General features: G+C 40.4%; 1 protein-coding gene across 1 annotated transcript in view; it reads left to right on the forward strand.

The window, feature by feature from the left end:
• NUPL1 (nucleoporin like 1) overlaps positions 1–6,346 on the forward strand; it is a 32,222-nt gene extending 25,876 nt beyond the window's left edge. The window contains 2 exon segments of the mRNA XM_009870324.1: positions 1,189–1,284; positions 5,646–6,346. Of these exon segments, the coding sequence (XP_009868626.1) occupies positions 1,189–1,284; positions 5,646–5,815 (266 nt within the window). The 3' untranslated portion in view covers positions 5,816–6,346.
• Positions 6,347–17,651: the final 11,305 nt, after the last annotated feature.

The raw sequence follows: 17,651 nt of genomic DNA on the forward strand, positions 1-17,651 counted from the left end.
TGTGTGAATTTTGTCAGTGATAAACATAGAGGTGCTTGCATTTAAGTATGTGAGATACATAGCATGTAGATCCTATGTTTCATTAAGTATTTGCAGACACCGTGCCTGACTTTTCGTAATTAATTTTAAACTACGTAAGACAAAAGAGCATATCATCTAAATGAACTTGTCTTACATTCAAATAATACTTTTATTATATTTCCCTTAAGCCTGACTTGATTTAAAACCAGAATACTGGAGAATGCTGTTTCAGATAGCACACTCAATCTTTAACTAGTTTTAAACTGTAAAAAATATTTCTGTAGAGGAATGATAAAGGCTCAATTTGCAGTAAGTATTCTCCTTGACTCTTGAAACTTAAGGTCGGGACATAATTTCCTCAAATACAAATACTGTTCTCTTTTTGAAAACCTCTTGACACAGTGAAAATCAAGGAATTTATTTCTCTTACCATTCCTTTTATCTGACCTCTACCTCAAACAGCAAATACCAACTTTTCTTTTGAAATGGTCTCATTAATCACAGCGTTAAAGTATTGAAATATTTATATTATGAAATTATAAATTCAATTATAATTATAAATGTCAATTACAATTAATTTTTTATAGAATGAGTTTTTGTTACAGTTTATGGCTGCCCTGTATATGATTTTTCCCATTAAATATTGTGAAATTCTCTCGCCATTCTGAATTTAACCTATTTTGTTGTTTCCTAGATAAAGCCAATCCCCAAGAACCTGGGGGAATGACAACTCTAAAATAAGCTCAAGAAAATGTTTACTCTGTTTTAAACATAGAGAATTTTTCTTTTAGAGTTCTGTGGATGAAGACTGGGGCTTTCTGTCATAGAAGTGTCTGATTATGTGTCTGAATTTTCTTAGTTTTGTCATATTACCATTTTGCTGGTAATTTAACAGCTATTCAATAGCAATTTTCTAAATTCTGATCACTTCTCTTGTTTTTAGAGGAAGTATTTTTTCTCTGGTGCGTTCCTGTTTGCAGTGTGTTCTTAATGCAATGCTGTGTTGAGAATAAAATGCTCTTGAGGCAATAGTCTTAGGAGTATTTGTTTACCATATAATGCTTAGAACCATGTCTGGGTTTAGAATACTACCCAAAACCTCTGTGTCTTTAATTGCTGTGTCTGTAATTGGTTTTTTTTTGTATGTCTTTACTATTATTCTACTAGGATTTGGAAGTAGCTCTGCCTTTGGAAGTAGTGCCACAGGAGCATCGTCATTTGGGTTTGGAACTACGAGTAAACCATCAGGAAGTCTAAGTGCAGGTTGGCTTGTTTCTCTTGAATTCAAGTTTATCTTAAAAGTGTTAAAATCAAACTTCTGCACTCGATCTCAGCTAGCTACTGAAACAAATGTAGCTAAGTTGCATGTGTTAAAGTAACCATGTTCTCTAGGTTCTGTTAAAGGTGTCCCAGGTCGACAGCGTTGAGTGAGCATTAATATTTTCTGTTTGATGGTGTCTGTCTAATTAGGAGTGGAAGCAGATCACGTGCATAGGATTGGATCAGACACAGTCTGAGGCACAGAAATGCAATTACTGCTTGAATGCGTAGGCTCTGTGCTTACTGAGCTATTGAAATTAGTGTACGAATTTTTGCCCACTGTGCCAGTAATTTGACATCTTGTATTTACAAGTAAAGTTAAAATTATTTTTAGAAGCTCGGAAGGTTTCCTTAGAACTGTTTATGTTTATCCTCTTTATTTGAATAGTGGCAGGTTTTGTATCTCTGTATATATTCATAATTCATGTTAACTACTTTGAAATAATTTCTGTGGCAATTGAACTGCTCGGTACTCATTTCTTTTTTTTTGGTTCAATTTTGTTTGTGGTGAGAAAAACAAAAATATGGATGCAATTCCTCCTTAACTCAGATGTCTGAATTGCTAGGCACTTCTGTAGCGTGCATCTCTATTTACTTTTTAAATAGGAGCTTGCTTTCGAGTCAAACAGCTCACTATATAGTCTGTCTTATGGTCTTTCTTTAATGACACTGAAGGAGTATCATGTCTCCTGGGAGTGGCTTTTGGTAGCATGTTTCTTTTTTACAAGTGAAACTTTCATCTTAACTGCTATAAATACGAACACAGCAAGTGGCTGGTATTTATTAGGAAGTGACCAGTACGTTAGCTTGGATCAGCAGCTTGTTAGTTGCCATGTGTTTTGTTTTGGTTAGTGATGGGTTATGCCATCACATTAGGCCTGTAAAGTACCTTAAGCTTTATATTATAAAATGGAAATAACTCCCTGCTAAGCTAGCTGTGTAACATTCATGGGTATGTAACTCTAGTAAATTCTTCATGGAACGTATTTTGCAATATGCAATGTCTAAACATCAACCTTTTGCTTTTTTTTAATATTAAAAACAAGTGGAAAATGTATGCTGCTTATGTTTTTTGTAGCTCATTTTTACTGAGCCTAAATTAAATTACCTGTTATTAATTCTTAAATAATATTGCGGCATTTCAAGCTGCTAAGTTACAAAGTATGTAATTTAGGTTTTGAGAATATTAAAATATATAATTAGGAAACTGCTGGTATGAATTGGTTGTCCAGCACTAATGAGGTATCAAGCCAAAGTTAGTAGCAAGTCTGCCTTAGCAATGTTGGTGGTCTGCAGAGACAATTTAGATGTCATTTTGCTTTATTCCTCAAACCAGGCTTTGTCCTGGTGACAGTGCCCCCAGTCTTTCTTCAGCAGTGGGGGAGCTGAACCCAATAGAATGAAGATTGTTTTCAGTTACCTCATGAGTCTCAGCTACAAGAAGGTGGTAAACCAAGAATATATATGATTAAATGTAATTCCTGTCATTTATAAATGACAATAAAATAAAATGATCATGAAATCCTGATCTAGACTGTAATTATGGAAAATCTGATTGTCCAGAAGCAGTTTAACTTCTGCCTTTTATATTCAGAATCCTATGCTATATAGCTTCTGGATTGCATATGATCTTTAGGTTAATTTATTGAAGGTGTATAAATGGGTTTGAATGATGTCTGAGGCTAGCCAGGTTATTTTTTTTAATTTTAATATGTCCTATTTCTTAGAAAACGTGTAGAGGATCCTGAAACAATATTCTGGTTTGTATTACTATGATAGTTGTATCATCTTTCTGAATCTTTTTGTTTTGGAAAAAGCTAGGAAAATGGGATGTTTATAGGTTATGAAATACAATGCCCTGCACCTGGGTCAGGGCGATCGCAAGCACAAATATGGGCTGGATAACAAGTGCTTTGAGAGCAGCCCTGCAGGACTTGGGCGTGTTGGTCAACAAAAAGCCAAACATGAGCCAGCAATGTGTGCTTGCAGCCCAGAAAGCCGATCACATCCTGGGCTACATGGAGAGAACCATGGCCAGCAGGTCGAGGCAGGTGATTCTGCTCTGCTCTGGTGACACCTCACCTGGAGCAATGCATCCAGCTCTGGAGCCCTCAACACACTGAAGGACATAGGCCTGTTGGAGCAAGTCCAGAGAACCATGAAGAAGATCAGGAGGCTGGAGCACCTCCCTTATGAGGACAGGCTGAGAGAGTTGGGGTTGTTCAGCCTGGAGAGAAGAAGGCTCCAGGGAGACCTTATAGTGGCCTTCCAGTACCTGAAGGGGGCTACAGGAAAGCTGGGGAGGGACTCTTCATCAGGAAGTGTGGTGATAGGACAATGGGTAACGGTTTCCAACTGAAAGAGAATAGATTTAAATTAGATATTAGGAAGAAGTCTTTGCTCTAGGGTTGGTGAAACACTGGAACAGGTTGCCCAGAGAAGTTATGGCTGCTCTCTCCCTGGAAGTGTTCAAGACCAGGATGGGTGAGCAACCTGGTCGAGTGGGAAGTGCCCCTGCCCAGGGCAGGGGCGGAGGTTGGAACTAGATGATCTTTAAGGTTGCTTCCAACCCAAACCAGTCTATGATTCTCTGGCTGTTGTTAATGCTTGTGTTTACATGTGTGCAAGTGCTTAAGTATTTTCCCAGACTAATGTCTAGTAACTGTTCCATCCCCCTGGACTAGGCTGCTTAAATAATTCCCCAAGTCTCCCCCACATTTTCCATCAGTATGTTCTTATTTTTAGAATGAAAATTGTAGATCCCTAAATCGTTTCAGTGAAGCGTTTGTAAGTTATGAGTTAGATTTAATTACTTTAAAAGGCTTCAGATGTTCTGATAGTATTACTGCACTTCTTAATTTCGTTTTGTGTACTTGAAAAGAAAATTCTGAGTCCTCACACAGTACCTGAGCATCTTCTAATAGTAAATTTGGCTTAGTCCTGGAGCAGTCCACTGTGTCGGTAGATGGAAATCAGAGCAACTGCAGTCTTCTCTTAGCTCACACAGTTGTGAGATGGAACGAGCATCTTGGACTTCTCTCTGAAACACACACAGCACTTTGGATTTGATGGCAACAGAAAAGGCAGCTGTGAGTGGGATGTTGTAGAGAGGACTAGGACTCCCAAAGTGATGGGAAAAGCAAAAAAGATAACCATTCAGTTGGTAGGTATAACCTTAAGGGGGAGGGAGGTGTACACACATGCTATGTTTGTGAAAACTGAGATGCTTTGAAGAACTGAGCTGGGAATTTGTTTTAGAGAACAGCAGTCTCAGTACGTGGGGTAAGAGAGAATCAAGTGGGATCATGGCTGGACATATACTGCTGAAAAATGGACCTAAATATAATCCACATGTAACTATGAGCAGCTTTTAGATACAGAGGTTATAGTAAATTGATCAAAGCCATGCTAAAGCCTTTCTGATGTAGAGCATTTATTGTGGCATGGGAGATGAGGTCAGGAATAGATTGCCTTTGAGATCTGCTTTTTGTCTGCGTAGTGTAAAAAAAAAAATAGTATTACAGGGAGGTGTGTACTTCCTGTTGGACTTGCCTATCTAAAGGTCTGACTGAGACAGAGATGCAGAAGCCCAGTGAACAAAGTGTACTCTAGGGCCCTTCGGGGAGATGCGGAGTCTGTGGCCTCGAAGGGCAGGCTGTCATTTGCTTTCTGAAAATAATTCTTTACAAATAAGTAATACTAATTTCAACAAAGAAATTGTTGAATACATTGTAGCTACGGTTCAAGGCTTTGTGACTCTTCCCTCTAGAACTGAGCTACTCCTTTTTCCTTGCAGCAGGAATAAGACTGAATGTGTACCTTGTCCAAAAGGTTTTCCTGTAGATTTTTCATTTGAGTATTCTGCTTTAGGGTTTGGTTTGCTTGTAAGAACTTCATACCATGACCTTGCCATTCCCTCCTGTGGCCGTGGTCCGCTTGTACTCCTGCCTTCCCTCCCATCCTACTTATGTGTCACATGTTTAGACTGAGAGCTTGAGGAGTTCTCGTTCTTCTGTTGCACAATTTCAAGGAGACTTTTGGGTGCTGCTGTTGTATGGGTAGTGGTGTAGTAGACTTGTGATTTAGGATATAATTATTTGCCATCACGAAGGCAGGCTGTGTTAGTGCCATCGTATCCAAGCTGTGATAGTGTGTTAGCAGTGTGGTGTGGTGGTGTAGATCTGTGTTAGCATAAAGTATTACAGATGTTGGTAATAAAGCAGCAGTGTTCAGAGCTCCAAGAGAACAAACTTGCAATCCTGATGTAACTGGTGTTTTAAAATATTTTTTCCCTCCCTCACAAGGCTTTGGCAGCTCGACTACATCTGGGTTTAACTTCAGCAATCCCGGCATCACAGCATCAGCTGGCCTGACATTCGGGGTGTCTAATCCTGCATCTGCAGGCTTTGGGACAGGCGGGCAACTGCTTCAGCTGAAGAAACCTCCAGCTGGAAACAAGCGAGGGAAAAGATAGGCACCCCTCTTAGGGAAGGGGAAGTGAATCAACTTGGTTCATCTGAGAAGTCTATTTTTCTAGAATGATGCGTTAATTAAATTGCATCCCAGGAGATTTATAAAAGTTTTGCTACTTTTCCCTAGTCTGAAATACAAAAGGAAATTGTATTGAACAGCTATTTTCTTGTGAATAGAAACCCATTTATGTATTTTTATTTTTGGCCCTAGTTTTAGAAATGTTCTATACTGCATTATTATTAAAGAATCTTGTAAAACCATCTATTTAACCTAATGTTAGTAGCAGAATATTTTTTGTTAATAAGCTTTATACCATATGAATATATGCATATTTGTTTTTTTGTACAGATAAAATATATTCTAGTACAAATACTAGAGTTCATATCTTCTGTTCCTGGATATGGCCTTTAAATCTACTTCAGGGTGGTTTTGTGTATATGGATGTAAATATATACAGTACAGTGCACACATCTGTGTGTATGTATGTGTATATATATATATGTATAAAATACAGATGTGCAAACCTTGCCCCATAGACAGGTCTCCTTTTCTTTTTGTGTTCTGTTTCTCCATGTTGCCCCGTGGTCCCATATCTTGAAGTCCCTAGGAGTTTCGAACAGTGGGTCCTGGGCTGTGTCATCATTGCTCCTTGTGTTCTGTTCTTTTAAGACCAGCTGAAATAGAATGTTTACTCTTTCATAAAGTTTGGTAAATAGTGGTTAGTGGCTGGATTTTCTTTTTCTTTTTTTTTTAACCTTTTTCTAGCTCGATTTAGCAGCCAACTCTGAAGAAGAATCTGAGATTTTGTCACAGATTTCATAGATGATGTTCCCAAACATAGGTGATTTTTTTTCTCCTGAGCTGAACAGTAGAGTGTTGCAGGATTTCAGTTGAAAGCTCAGCATGCCCCAAGGCCTGTGTGCAAGTAAACAGCTGTCGGGCTGGATGAGTTTTTGGCTGCAATTTGGGGAGGTAAGTTATGCTATTCTAATGCAAACCCGAAATTAGCTGTTAGAAAATGGAGTTGATTCACTAGTCTCTCGTTAGCACTACCAGTGTTGACTTAAAAGCAGTTGTGTATCTGCTTTCAATACAAGGTATAGTACAGTAAGTTGCTGCTAAAGAACAGAGGAGGAAAGTGATGTACTTTGAAGGTTAAAGCTATTGAAACAGTAGTTTATGAATCTTGCGTATTACAACATCATAGCTTGTGCTGCCTTTCCAGTTTGGTGTGCACTAGAAATAGCTGGGAAAACATCTTAAGGAGGAAATAATAATTAATTGAATCTTTGCAAATAAAAATATAGGTTGGAGTGTGAACATGGAACTTCTGGAGCTAAGTTGTTTTTTAGGTAGAAGTTTTGTATATAACATGCATCAAATGAATATTCACAATCATTTTCACAAAAGCACCTTTTTTCTAAACAGTTAGAGTGCATAAAATTGTTTCTAGTACCACGTCATTTGCTTTTTATTGTTAAAATGTTGTTACCATTTTGTATGTTTTGGAAATTACATCTGCGTTCAGCAGTGGTTGCTCTTTGACAAATGTTCAACTTGCCACTTGATCCGATAAAGTTAAGGGAAACTGAGCACAGAATTCTTCACTTTTGTATTTGTATGTTATTGCATCTTTGTGAGCAGTCTTTTAGGAAGGGATATAATGTAATTTTTTTATGTCTCAGAAAAATAAAGCTTACAGTTTATTTTGATTTCAACCTTTTTTCAAACTTTTATTGGGCTGCAGTCAAAACCGTAATGTTTGTATTCCTTTGTTATTGCTTTTTTTTAATATGTTAAACCACTGGACTCTCTTGTAATGTATTACTTTGTGAAATTGATTCTAAACGTGTACTGTTTGTCCGTATGTGCAACTTACCGTTGTGTAAACAATAAAACAATAATGCTGTGATCCTTGTAATACAGATTTGCCTGTTTGAAAGATCATTTATCCTGTGTTACAGGAGAAAGCGTCATTGGCTAATATGTAGAATTGTTTTTCCTAGAAAAAAACACATATGTAACAAAACAAAATAGAGTGCAAAGTTATTCTTGCTGAAGTTATGGCCTTGGTCTCTAGATTGGAAGTGGGGGAGTGAAGGGAGGTGTTGTGTTGCAGGTTTGTGTAGAATCTTTTCACAGTGCGCTATGTAAACCTGGATCATGCCGTCCTGTAACGCAGCGCTAACTGTGGCCGTGTAAGTTTGAAAGCAGTCTGAGCCTCCAGGCTACCTGCATTCTGTTTATCTTCACATTAATTATATCCTAATTTGATCTAGGTGAAAAAGTGACTATGTAATAGAATAATCACATGCTGGACTATAAACTGCAGTAAAAATGGGATTTGAAATAATTGTAGTCCAGGAATATTGCTTGGATGGGATTTTCACAGATCAGCATTGTATAGACTTGCAAATGATTATTCTTTTTCTTCTATTCCAAGACATGTAATGTAATCATTGTGCAGTGTACAAACACATTCAAGGTGTGGCTTGGTTTTCTACAAGACAGTTTAAGAAGGTGGCCTGTACTTAAACACTGTGAAATGAAATCAACTCTGCACTATTTGTTCTGTAAAGAAAGGAAAACATATACTAGAGGAAGGCTGAAGTCACATACGTAGAATATGGTTCTTTTACTTTGTACCTTGTTGTACAGTTGTGGTGTAAAATTATGTCACCTTTCTTCTACAAGAAGTGACTTTTCTTCACTGTTCTCCCTACAACAAACTTAGCAGGAGATTGGATAGCGTTACACCTTAAATATCTTGCTTCACGAACCTCTTCCTGGTCCAGCGTCTCAAAACTTCCTTGGCACTCCCATTTGTCTCTGCTCCTGAAGAGCTGGCTAGCTAGATACTACCACTCTTAATTACTGCTTTCTTGCAGATTGGGAGAGAGGAGGTTGAAAGAAGGTGGAGTTGGACAGAGTTTATGCATCTTCATCACCACAGGAAATCCAAATCCAGCTACACTGCCTCCCATCTATGTAGTCATAACATAACTGCGTTTTGAACCTCGATTGCTTTTAGAGCTTTTTTTTTAGAAAATGAAAATAAAGTTCAGGGATACAGGTTTAGTGGCCTTTTTTTTCCTCCCTTTCTGTGACATCAGTGGTCTTTGTTTTTTTCCAGGTCACTACTCATGTTAACCCTAGAAGTAATCCAGAGTCAGTAAAGTCAGCTTTTGCATCTTATTGGTTCTAATATCTAGAATGTTTTAGCAGGAGATATGAAAGAAGCACTTTGTACATTCTTAGTGAGAAATTAAGACTAACTGTACAGAAAAATCCAGCTGTACTGTAGAGCCTGAGTGTCATGCTCTATAAAAGTTTGGTTCCCTAAAACTCATATTCAAGTTTATAAGAACAAAGAAATGGCTATATACAAAAATTTCTAGCAAGAAATTATGCAGGTTTTGGACTAATTGTTGGGATTACGCTGTCAGGCTGTTTCCCTCCTCCCTCTCCTTAAGTACTTTTACGTGCTGGGGCTGGCATCTCCAGACATCAGTGGGAGGTTGAAGCATTGCAATAGCAGATACGTACTTCTCATGAAAATCAGCATTTGGGCTTGTGGAGGGGATTGACACTGCGTTGAAGCCCAGAGCAGCTCTGGAAGGCAGTGGTCACCTGCTGCAACAGTGCCCAAGGAGCTTTGGCCCAAGTCTAATGTGCAACGACCACCCAACTGAACAGGTAGGTCACTTAAAAGGAGGATGGAGGTGGTGAATGGAAAGATGAGGGGTTGTAGAGCAAGAGGCTTCCTACTGTGAGTGGGACGACTTGTTTTAATTCCGTTTGGGATAATTTCTTCTGAATTCAACATCGAATATTGGTATGCTGGTGTTTGTGTAGCCCTGAGTTTGTAATATAATTTTTTGTACTGGTTGAATGTTGCATTTAGTAGGTAGAAATACATGATAGTAGCAGTTTCATTTTTTTACGTTGGTGACATCTTTTTTTACTTGTTGGGGAAAAAAAAATTAATAGCCAAAGGAATGAAAAAATGCATACAATTGAGAGTTCTATCAGAATTCCAATAGCTCTGTTGGAGAATGCTACTTTCACCAGGTGGCAGGAGGTTGCTGGTTACCTACTGCTGCTACAAAGCCCTTGCAGGCGTAGTTGTCATGCAGGATCACGTTATGTTCCCCCATCGTTCACATTTTGTTTTTAAGGTAATAGGATTTTGTTAAACCAGTGTTCGAACAGTTCCTTTGCGTTTTTATTTAGCTTCAGGAATTTAATCTTTATAGCCTATCACTGCAGTTGGAAGTGCCACAGGGAGAAGGTGGGTAGGCTGTGTGCTACTCAAGCTTCTCTAACCTTTCCAAAAAATGGTTTGCTTTCTGTTTCCCCACCTTTTAGAAGTAAGGCGATTCTAGCTTATGAACAGCTTATGATTAAGTTTGGAAGCTTCTACAAACTGGAAAAGCTTCAAGGTTGATTTTACTTTTTTTTTTTTTTTTTTTTTTTTGAGTATTGATCTGCCACCACCAGGATATCAGGCGAATTCTGTGAAATACTTGCATGGAAAACTTGGAATACGTATCCTTGTCCTAAACAGGTCAATAGCTGAACAGGCAAAAGATATATTACTTGTTTTGTTTAACTACTGTTTCACAGACTGATGGATTTCCCTCCTTTTCTCTTCAGTGCAGGTGTCTCTCTACAGCATGTGCTTGGGCAGCAGCATGACAGCAACCTCTAGAACGTCATGCAGTTCCAAAATCCAGTTCTGATTAAAGGCTGATGTGTATCTCCTGGGCAAGAAGTCCCTTGCTGGCTCTGTGCATTTAATGTGGCACACTTTGGTAAGAGGATATGCTCCAGAGGTGATGATCCCCCTCACAAAAGCAAGCTAGTATGATGAGGTTTTGATCTGATGCTACAGTGTAGTAAAAATGTAGAAGAACACAGATCTGACATATTCAAAATCAAACTTTCCTATATGAGATTGGAAATTCTGAAAAGTACCATGTATTCTTAATAAAAGAGAAAGGGTAAGTTCTTAAGGGGAAAAGCTTGGATGAAACCTTGGGGAATAAGTATGCACAAAGTATCTATAGTTGGGTAGCTACATCTAGTTTAACTCTGTGGTTAAGTACCTATGTAGAAGTTACTCTAAACTGAAAAAACACCAAAAACCTCTAATCCTGGTAACAGTGTTAGCAGTTCTTGCCGTTTGCACTACCTTTATTTCTTTATCCGTACACATAAAGGAATCATTGAGCATAAATTGTTTTTTATTGTTTTATCTGGCAGTAAGGTACACGTGGGAAAGGAGTCCTTAATGAGAAAAGGTCCAGGGACCCACATGCTGAGTGGGTGCAGCAGCAGTGAGCAGTCAGGCCAGCACTGCCCCAAGTCCTTCGTGGTGTGGGGACGTCTCTCCACCTCTGCTGGAGATGGGTGGAGGAGTGATGGTGAGCACCTTACCAGCATGTGGACTTTGTTTCGTGCTGCTCAAGGCAGCCTCAGTGCTTCTGATTTAGCATCAAATTGGACAAAATGAACTGACAGAAGTGGTAGCAAAAGGAATGGGCTAGCCTTAAAGCCATGCAAATGAGTCAGCAGTGCACGTTGTATCAATTTCAAGTAGAAATAGGTGGGGGTGTTTTTTTTACCTGCTACTTTGGCTGCTCTCTAAGGGAACTGGTTGGCTGGTTGAGGGAGTTTAACTGCAGCTAATGTCGCCGTTGCTTACCCCCATGGTAGCAGTGTAATACTTAAACTACAAGAATAGCTTTCAACGAGTGCGCAGGTGTTTGCACACCTCCGGCAGCCAGACCAGAAGCGAGCCTCATTCCCGGGGAAGTCAAGACCTGCTTTGGCCTTTAGCTAAGCTTGTGGGAGTACAGACCACAACGGTGAAGCTCCTGCTTGATCTCACAGTAGCAAAGCAAAGTTGATGCTGAGAATAAAGAGGGAAGGCTTTTAACACTTCATGCTGGCTTCAGGTACGGTAATGTTCTGTCAGTACCAGTAGCACCCTCCTGCTTGTATGGGAGATGTGCAGAAGCAGCTGGAACCGCAGGGAGGCTGCCCCATACAGGGCGAGAATCTCTGTACTCGAGTTGCAGGTCTAATGTAAATGCCTACTAGCTTAAATTTGTACTTGATTAGGAACAATATTTAGCTAGAAATGCTTTTCTGAGTGATTTGTCACTTTACACATGAGAAGTGTCACCTCTCCCCACGCTTTACTTCCAGTGCCACAGCAGCCAGCACAGCTATTCTTTGCTGCTCTGTCACGGTGGTACCTGCAGTGACAGGGTTTGCCAGGCTCCAGAGCTGCCGAGAGGTGCCGCGGCAAAAGGGGTGCTTAGGTAAGATCATGGGCTCAGGCAGATGGATGGTGGTTGCATTCCAGCAGCGACGGGAATAGTAATATTAAAAAACAAACACCATTGCAGCATGGTGGATGTGTCATTTAAGGTTAGCCCTGAGAATTCCAAAGCATCATTGTTGGGTTATATCATCTTTCAGGTAAGTAGTACTTGAGCTGTGCTGTCAAGTAAAATGGCAGTCATGCAAGCAGATACAGTCTTTCCTTTTGGAGGCATTCCCTGATCTAGAAAATATCATAAATATTGTTAATTTTCTGCACCCAGTTGCTACTTCTTGCTCATCTGCACTAATAATCCCTATATAAAATCCAAACCTGCAAATAAAGCTGTAGCAAGTCCCATTGAACCATAGCAAGAGAAGAAGCACTTTTTTTCTTGTCTGGAGCTCATTAATCTTACTGTACAGGCAACAGTCTGGGCTACAGTGGCATGGCAATGCTGCTTTCTCTATATGGTGCCTAAATCCTTGTCTTGTGCTATGGCATTAGGAGGTAACAGTAAATTTCTGTATTGAAATTATCTTTAGTTCTGTCTTCCTGCGTTTGATAAAATGCTTCATGCTCTGCGTGGCATAAGCTGGAGTGTGAATGTGGAAAATTCCTGTACTTTGTGGTTTTTCTTTTTTCTTTTTTTTCATTGAAATAACTTTATAATAATGATGCCCTGTCAAATTGGCCAGTCTCACTGGGAGGGCAAGCTGTGGGGAGATTAATTTAGTCCACAAGAAGTAATTCTTCATCTCTTTTTGTCTGAGGAGGGGGGAGAAAAAAGAATTCTTTCCTTTTTGCTAGTGGCTGGAGTGGTTGGTTAGAGCAGAAATCAGAATTCAATTAGGAAACAGCACCCCTTTCAATTTGAAGATGTGCACATCAGCTTCATGTTCAGGCTTTTGTATATTGTAACAGCAGTCTGTTGTGTCTACAGTATGTGAGAGCTCCAGAAATCAATGTACTAAAGCTCCGGGGATAAGAATATGACAGTTGCATTGATCGTGGCCAAGTAGTCGGACAATGCTAACAAAATCCCTAAAGCCTCGGCCTGATGGGGCTCAATGTTGAAACAGGGGGGATGTTTTCCAAGAAACAACAGCCTCCTCCTCAACTTGTTGCAATTCTGCCCTCATGAATTCTGCGGGAGGTGTCCCTCGGCACTTACAGACACTTTTACCCGGTCACCTCCCATCAGCCCACATCCCCTAACCCCGTTATCGAGCCGGCGTTGTGCTTCGGAGCCAGCCGTGCGATAGCGGAGGTGTTGGCCTCGGCAATGATAAGGTGGTGCCAGCACCGATGTCTCCTGTCACTGCTGTGTTCACCAAGGCAGCCAGCACCGAAGCCGAGCTCTGTGTACTGATGTGCTTGGTGCTGGGGCAGGCCCTGCAGATTGACAGCCCAGCCCTCGAGGAGCGCGCAAACTTCATATCGTTTTGTTCAAAGTTATTTTTACAGTCCTTTGAGTTTGTTTTTTTCCCTGGGTCATCTTGATCTAATTATTTCCAGGGAAATGAGAGCAAATAAAAGGAAGCCTTTCTGCTATGAATACACGTGTATTTCAAAATGCAACTTTAAAATATGTTCCCTAAGTAGAAATAAAAACCTGTCCGGTTTAGGCAATACCACAAATGGAGTAGCAGTTTGGACCTTTAAATACTGATGATGTTTAAATAATACTTACCACAGGAATAGCTACACTAATGTAAAAGGTAGCTGATAAGCAGGGTAAGAAGAGAAGGAAACCCTATTAGGTTAAGCTCATACATTCTGGTAACTATCCTCATCTGGGAAATTACGTTAGTATAACCTGGCGGTAAGGACTGCAGTCTTGATTATGACAGTTCTCCGTACAAAACCTGTAGCAATAGCACTTTAATAATGCTACCTTTCCCGGTAACTTCACATGGGGGCAGCAAGGCATTGCTGTATCAGTGGTAAATACGGTTTTACCTGAGAAGTGACTTTGCCAGGATAAATGTACAAGATGCAGGAATTTCTGGCTCCAAGGTGACTTGTTTATCAGTTTAAAAACCCCAAACAACGAAGCAAACAGGTTTTTTTACTAACTAAACTCCTACATACTCAGCTTGGCTTCCAGATGGGAATTGATTCCATTATTTTATATTACCAGGAAGAGGAATCTCTATTGATGAAGTGTTAAGCTGCAATATGTAAGTGTACAAACTCCTGCTCTTCGGGTAAGCACAGCCTGGCATTTATATGTGGAGTGATCTAAATGATAGTACAGTGATGATGAATTTTAGCATTCCTCAGGAGTAAGGAAGGAGAAGACTTCAGATGATGAGTTTTAATTTACAATCCTGATTCACAGCATTCTGGACAAAACTGCAGAGCCAAAGTAATTCCCGAATCCAGATTTTCAAGGTTTCCCATGAGGTTTCAAAATTATTTAGAAGTAATGATGCAACTGCAGATATACTAGCTAAACATAATGAGAAAAGCACATAAGTGCCTGTTTCATATCTAGGGCTCGGCAATGAAAAACAGGTAATCTCACTTGTACCCAAATGGATTAAATCCATTTGCTGCTGACTGGGCTACCAAAAATGAAAACAAGTATCCCAAAGGGGAAGAGAGGAAACCATCCATCCAATGCCTAAAGTTTATCTCCAAGAGGTGGAAAGTAAAAGGGGGCAGGAGTTGCTGCCAGTTTTGTGTCTCTCACACCGCCAAGAGAACATGGCAAGTTGCAGAGCGTGGGTTTGGGAGTACGATGGGGAAAGTAAAACCTCCCTTAAACCACGATCACATTCCCACAGAAGCTCACAGCAGCTTGGAGAGTCGTGTCGCAGGGTTTTCCTTTTCCTATCTCTTGCGAGGTTCCAACCAAAATAGAGAGAGGTACAGAATAAAGTGGCAGGTCTGTGCTCCTGCTTGATCCTGGAGACTTTGTAAGATGGGTGCCCATTGGGATGGAGATAGGCTGTTGTTTCTGACTTGTTATTGTTATGATTTCCTCTAATTTGTGTCTTCTCCCCTTTCTGTTCTGTCGGATGCACACGGGTACATCCGGCCTTGACAAATATTTGCGGTAACTCAGGGTAACTAGCTCAGCAGCTCAGACTTGAGGTGAGATGTCCTCAGTTTTCCACTTGTTGAATTGGGAGCTGTTAAGGATGGAAGACATGTTTTTGTATTATCTCTCTTTTCTTGCCTTTCCTATTTCGGATGTCTTTTTTTTTGAAGTAATTTGCAAGTGGCTTTAGTAAATGAGGCCTGCAAACCTAAGGAAAGTGAACTGTGGTGCTCTGAAGGCACATAAATGCTTCTGAAAAAGTCCTATCTGGCCTGGAACAGTAAAACAGTAAAAATGTTACAATAAGGAGAATACCTGTCAATGCAGTGAAGAAATGAATTTACAAGGTAAGACCAATCTTGCTCAATCACACTGTTGCACAGGCAGTTTGCAGTTCAGAACATTAAGAACAATACAGAAAATGCCCTTTATCAGTTTTGTATAGCTAACAAAAGTAGTTTTGAATTTTGTTTTCCCTGCTCTAAGTGAGAAAAATTTTCAGGAATCACAGAACAGCATGTGAGTTCTTCAAATGACTGAAATAAAACGTGGTATTTGCTTTCCTCCAATCGTGCATTTGGCTTGAGAAGGACAAAGAACATTTCTACTGAGCCAAAGGCCTCAGAAAACTGCACCTGGTAGTCATAGTAAAAATTCAGAGACTTTTAGAAAAACATAAAGCAAATACTAGAGACTTACACGTTATGTGATCATTACTGAATGTCTCTAGGCTTTAAAAATCCCTGCCTGCTCATATACGATGTCTTAATTACATCTGAAAGCTGCAAGGTGCTCAGCTTTGTGGGACCCAGTGAGTTCAGTGTCCTACAGAGTCTGGGCCTTAGTGATGGGTTTAGTTTACATTGAAGTAGGTTAAGCTAATGTTACAGGATTGCTAGACATGGGAAAGTGAGTGAAAAACTCACAGAGTAGAGAAGATTATTGCTGTAGTTATATGCAATTGTGCATATTTGTTTTGCACTTCAAACTTTAAATCACACAGATATTACCCGATCAGCTTGTGAAGACAACTAGAGAAAAGCAACTTTGATAATTATTCTATTGCTAAATACATTCTAAAGCACTTTGCAAAGTGCCACATGTTTTAAAATTTACAAAAGCATAACGATGTGTGCTGTTATCTCTGGTTTTACCCAGACAAGCTGAGACAAATTCTGATCTTGGATATATAAAGTACCTGTTACAGGTAATCTCTGCGAGGGATCTGGTGGTAGTGTTTTGTTGTAATCAAGGCTCCTTGCTGGGAATAGGTATGGGCTAGGCAGGTGAAAAGCAGACTGTCTTCTAATAGTCTTTTATTGCTGAGTATGAGTGGAACCATCGACTCGGAGCATGGCGTTGAGAAAGTATTTTGCCATGTATAAAAGAATCAAGGAGCTGCTTTTTATATTACAAAAACCTCCGTACAACCCCAATTTAAAGAATAAGATCTTGTAGGAGATCTCTGTGAATGCAGGTGTTTAACGGCTGCTGCGCTTTCACTCGAGGCTGCCAGACACCCCGACAGGTCGCTGCCGGGAGTTTGTGGTTTTACCTCCCTCCCTAAGTGATCCCGGTGCCTTGACACTTCCCCACAGCATGGGAGTGTGTTGGGCAGTGGGTGCTCTGGGCAATACAGACAGACAGTATGAAATATGACATGGGTCAGGACTGCCCAGGGTGGGCTCTTTGCCCCAAATCAAACCCGCTAGAGCTGACAGCTCACGTTTTGAGATGGAGCATCTCAAACTCCATTTCAAATCCCTGCAGGTTTCTTCTCGTTGGTCCAGCTGGGTCGATACCAGCAACACAGAACCTGTTGCACTGCAATCCCACTTTTCATCTTGATAACGACAAGTTTTCCCAAAGGTTGGCTGCTCTGAGTTACTAATCCTCTCTGAGGCAAGGTGTGAGATGTGTGGGAACCACCTCTGCACCCAGTCCTTGCAGCCGTGTGGCTCCGGCTCTGGGCCGAGCTGTGAAAGGGATGTGGCTGGGAAATAACTTGCTGGGAGCAGCAGTGAAGCCAAGGGGAAAAAGTGCGATTACCTGGGCTGTAACTTGACCAGAAGCTGCTGGTCCAGACTAATGCCTCTGTGAAAGCCTGCAGCTGTCTGAGCGTGGCTGAAGAGCGAACAAAAGAGGGAGATGAAAATGGAGAGGGTAGCATGGGTGTGTTATTGGGGAAATTGAAGAAAAGTTTGAAAGAATGAGAAATATATGTAACTTTGCAGTCACCTTCTTTGCAGACTTAGCAGCAGGATTTAAAAGCAGCATCGGTTATCAGAGCTACCCGTGTCGGACTTTTTATTACAAGGAGGTGTTTTGTTGTTTGAGGTTTTTTTGGTTTTGGCTGGCAACACGTGAGCTTTTGGGGAGAGATGACATCAACAAGCTTTCCTGACGCCTCAGCAGCAAGGACACGCTTGCAAATAGCATCCCTGCGCCTTTCCTTGG

Source organism: Apaloderma vittatum, unplaced genomic scaffold (assembly GCF_000703405.1).
Source record: "Apaloderma vittatum isolate BGI_N311 unplaced genomic scaffold, ASM70340v1 scaffold6675, whole genome shotgun sequence".
Lineage (NCBI taxonomy): Eukaryota > Metazoa > Chordata > Aves > Trogoniformes > Trogonidae > Apaloderma > Apaloderma vittatum.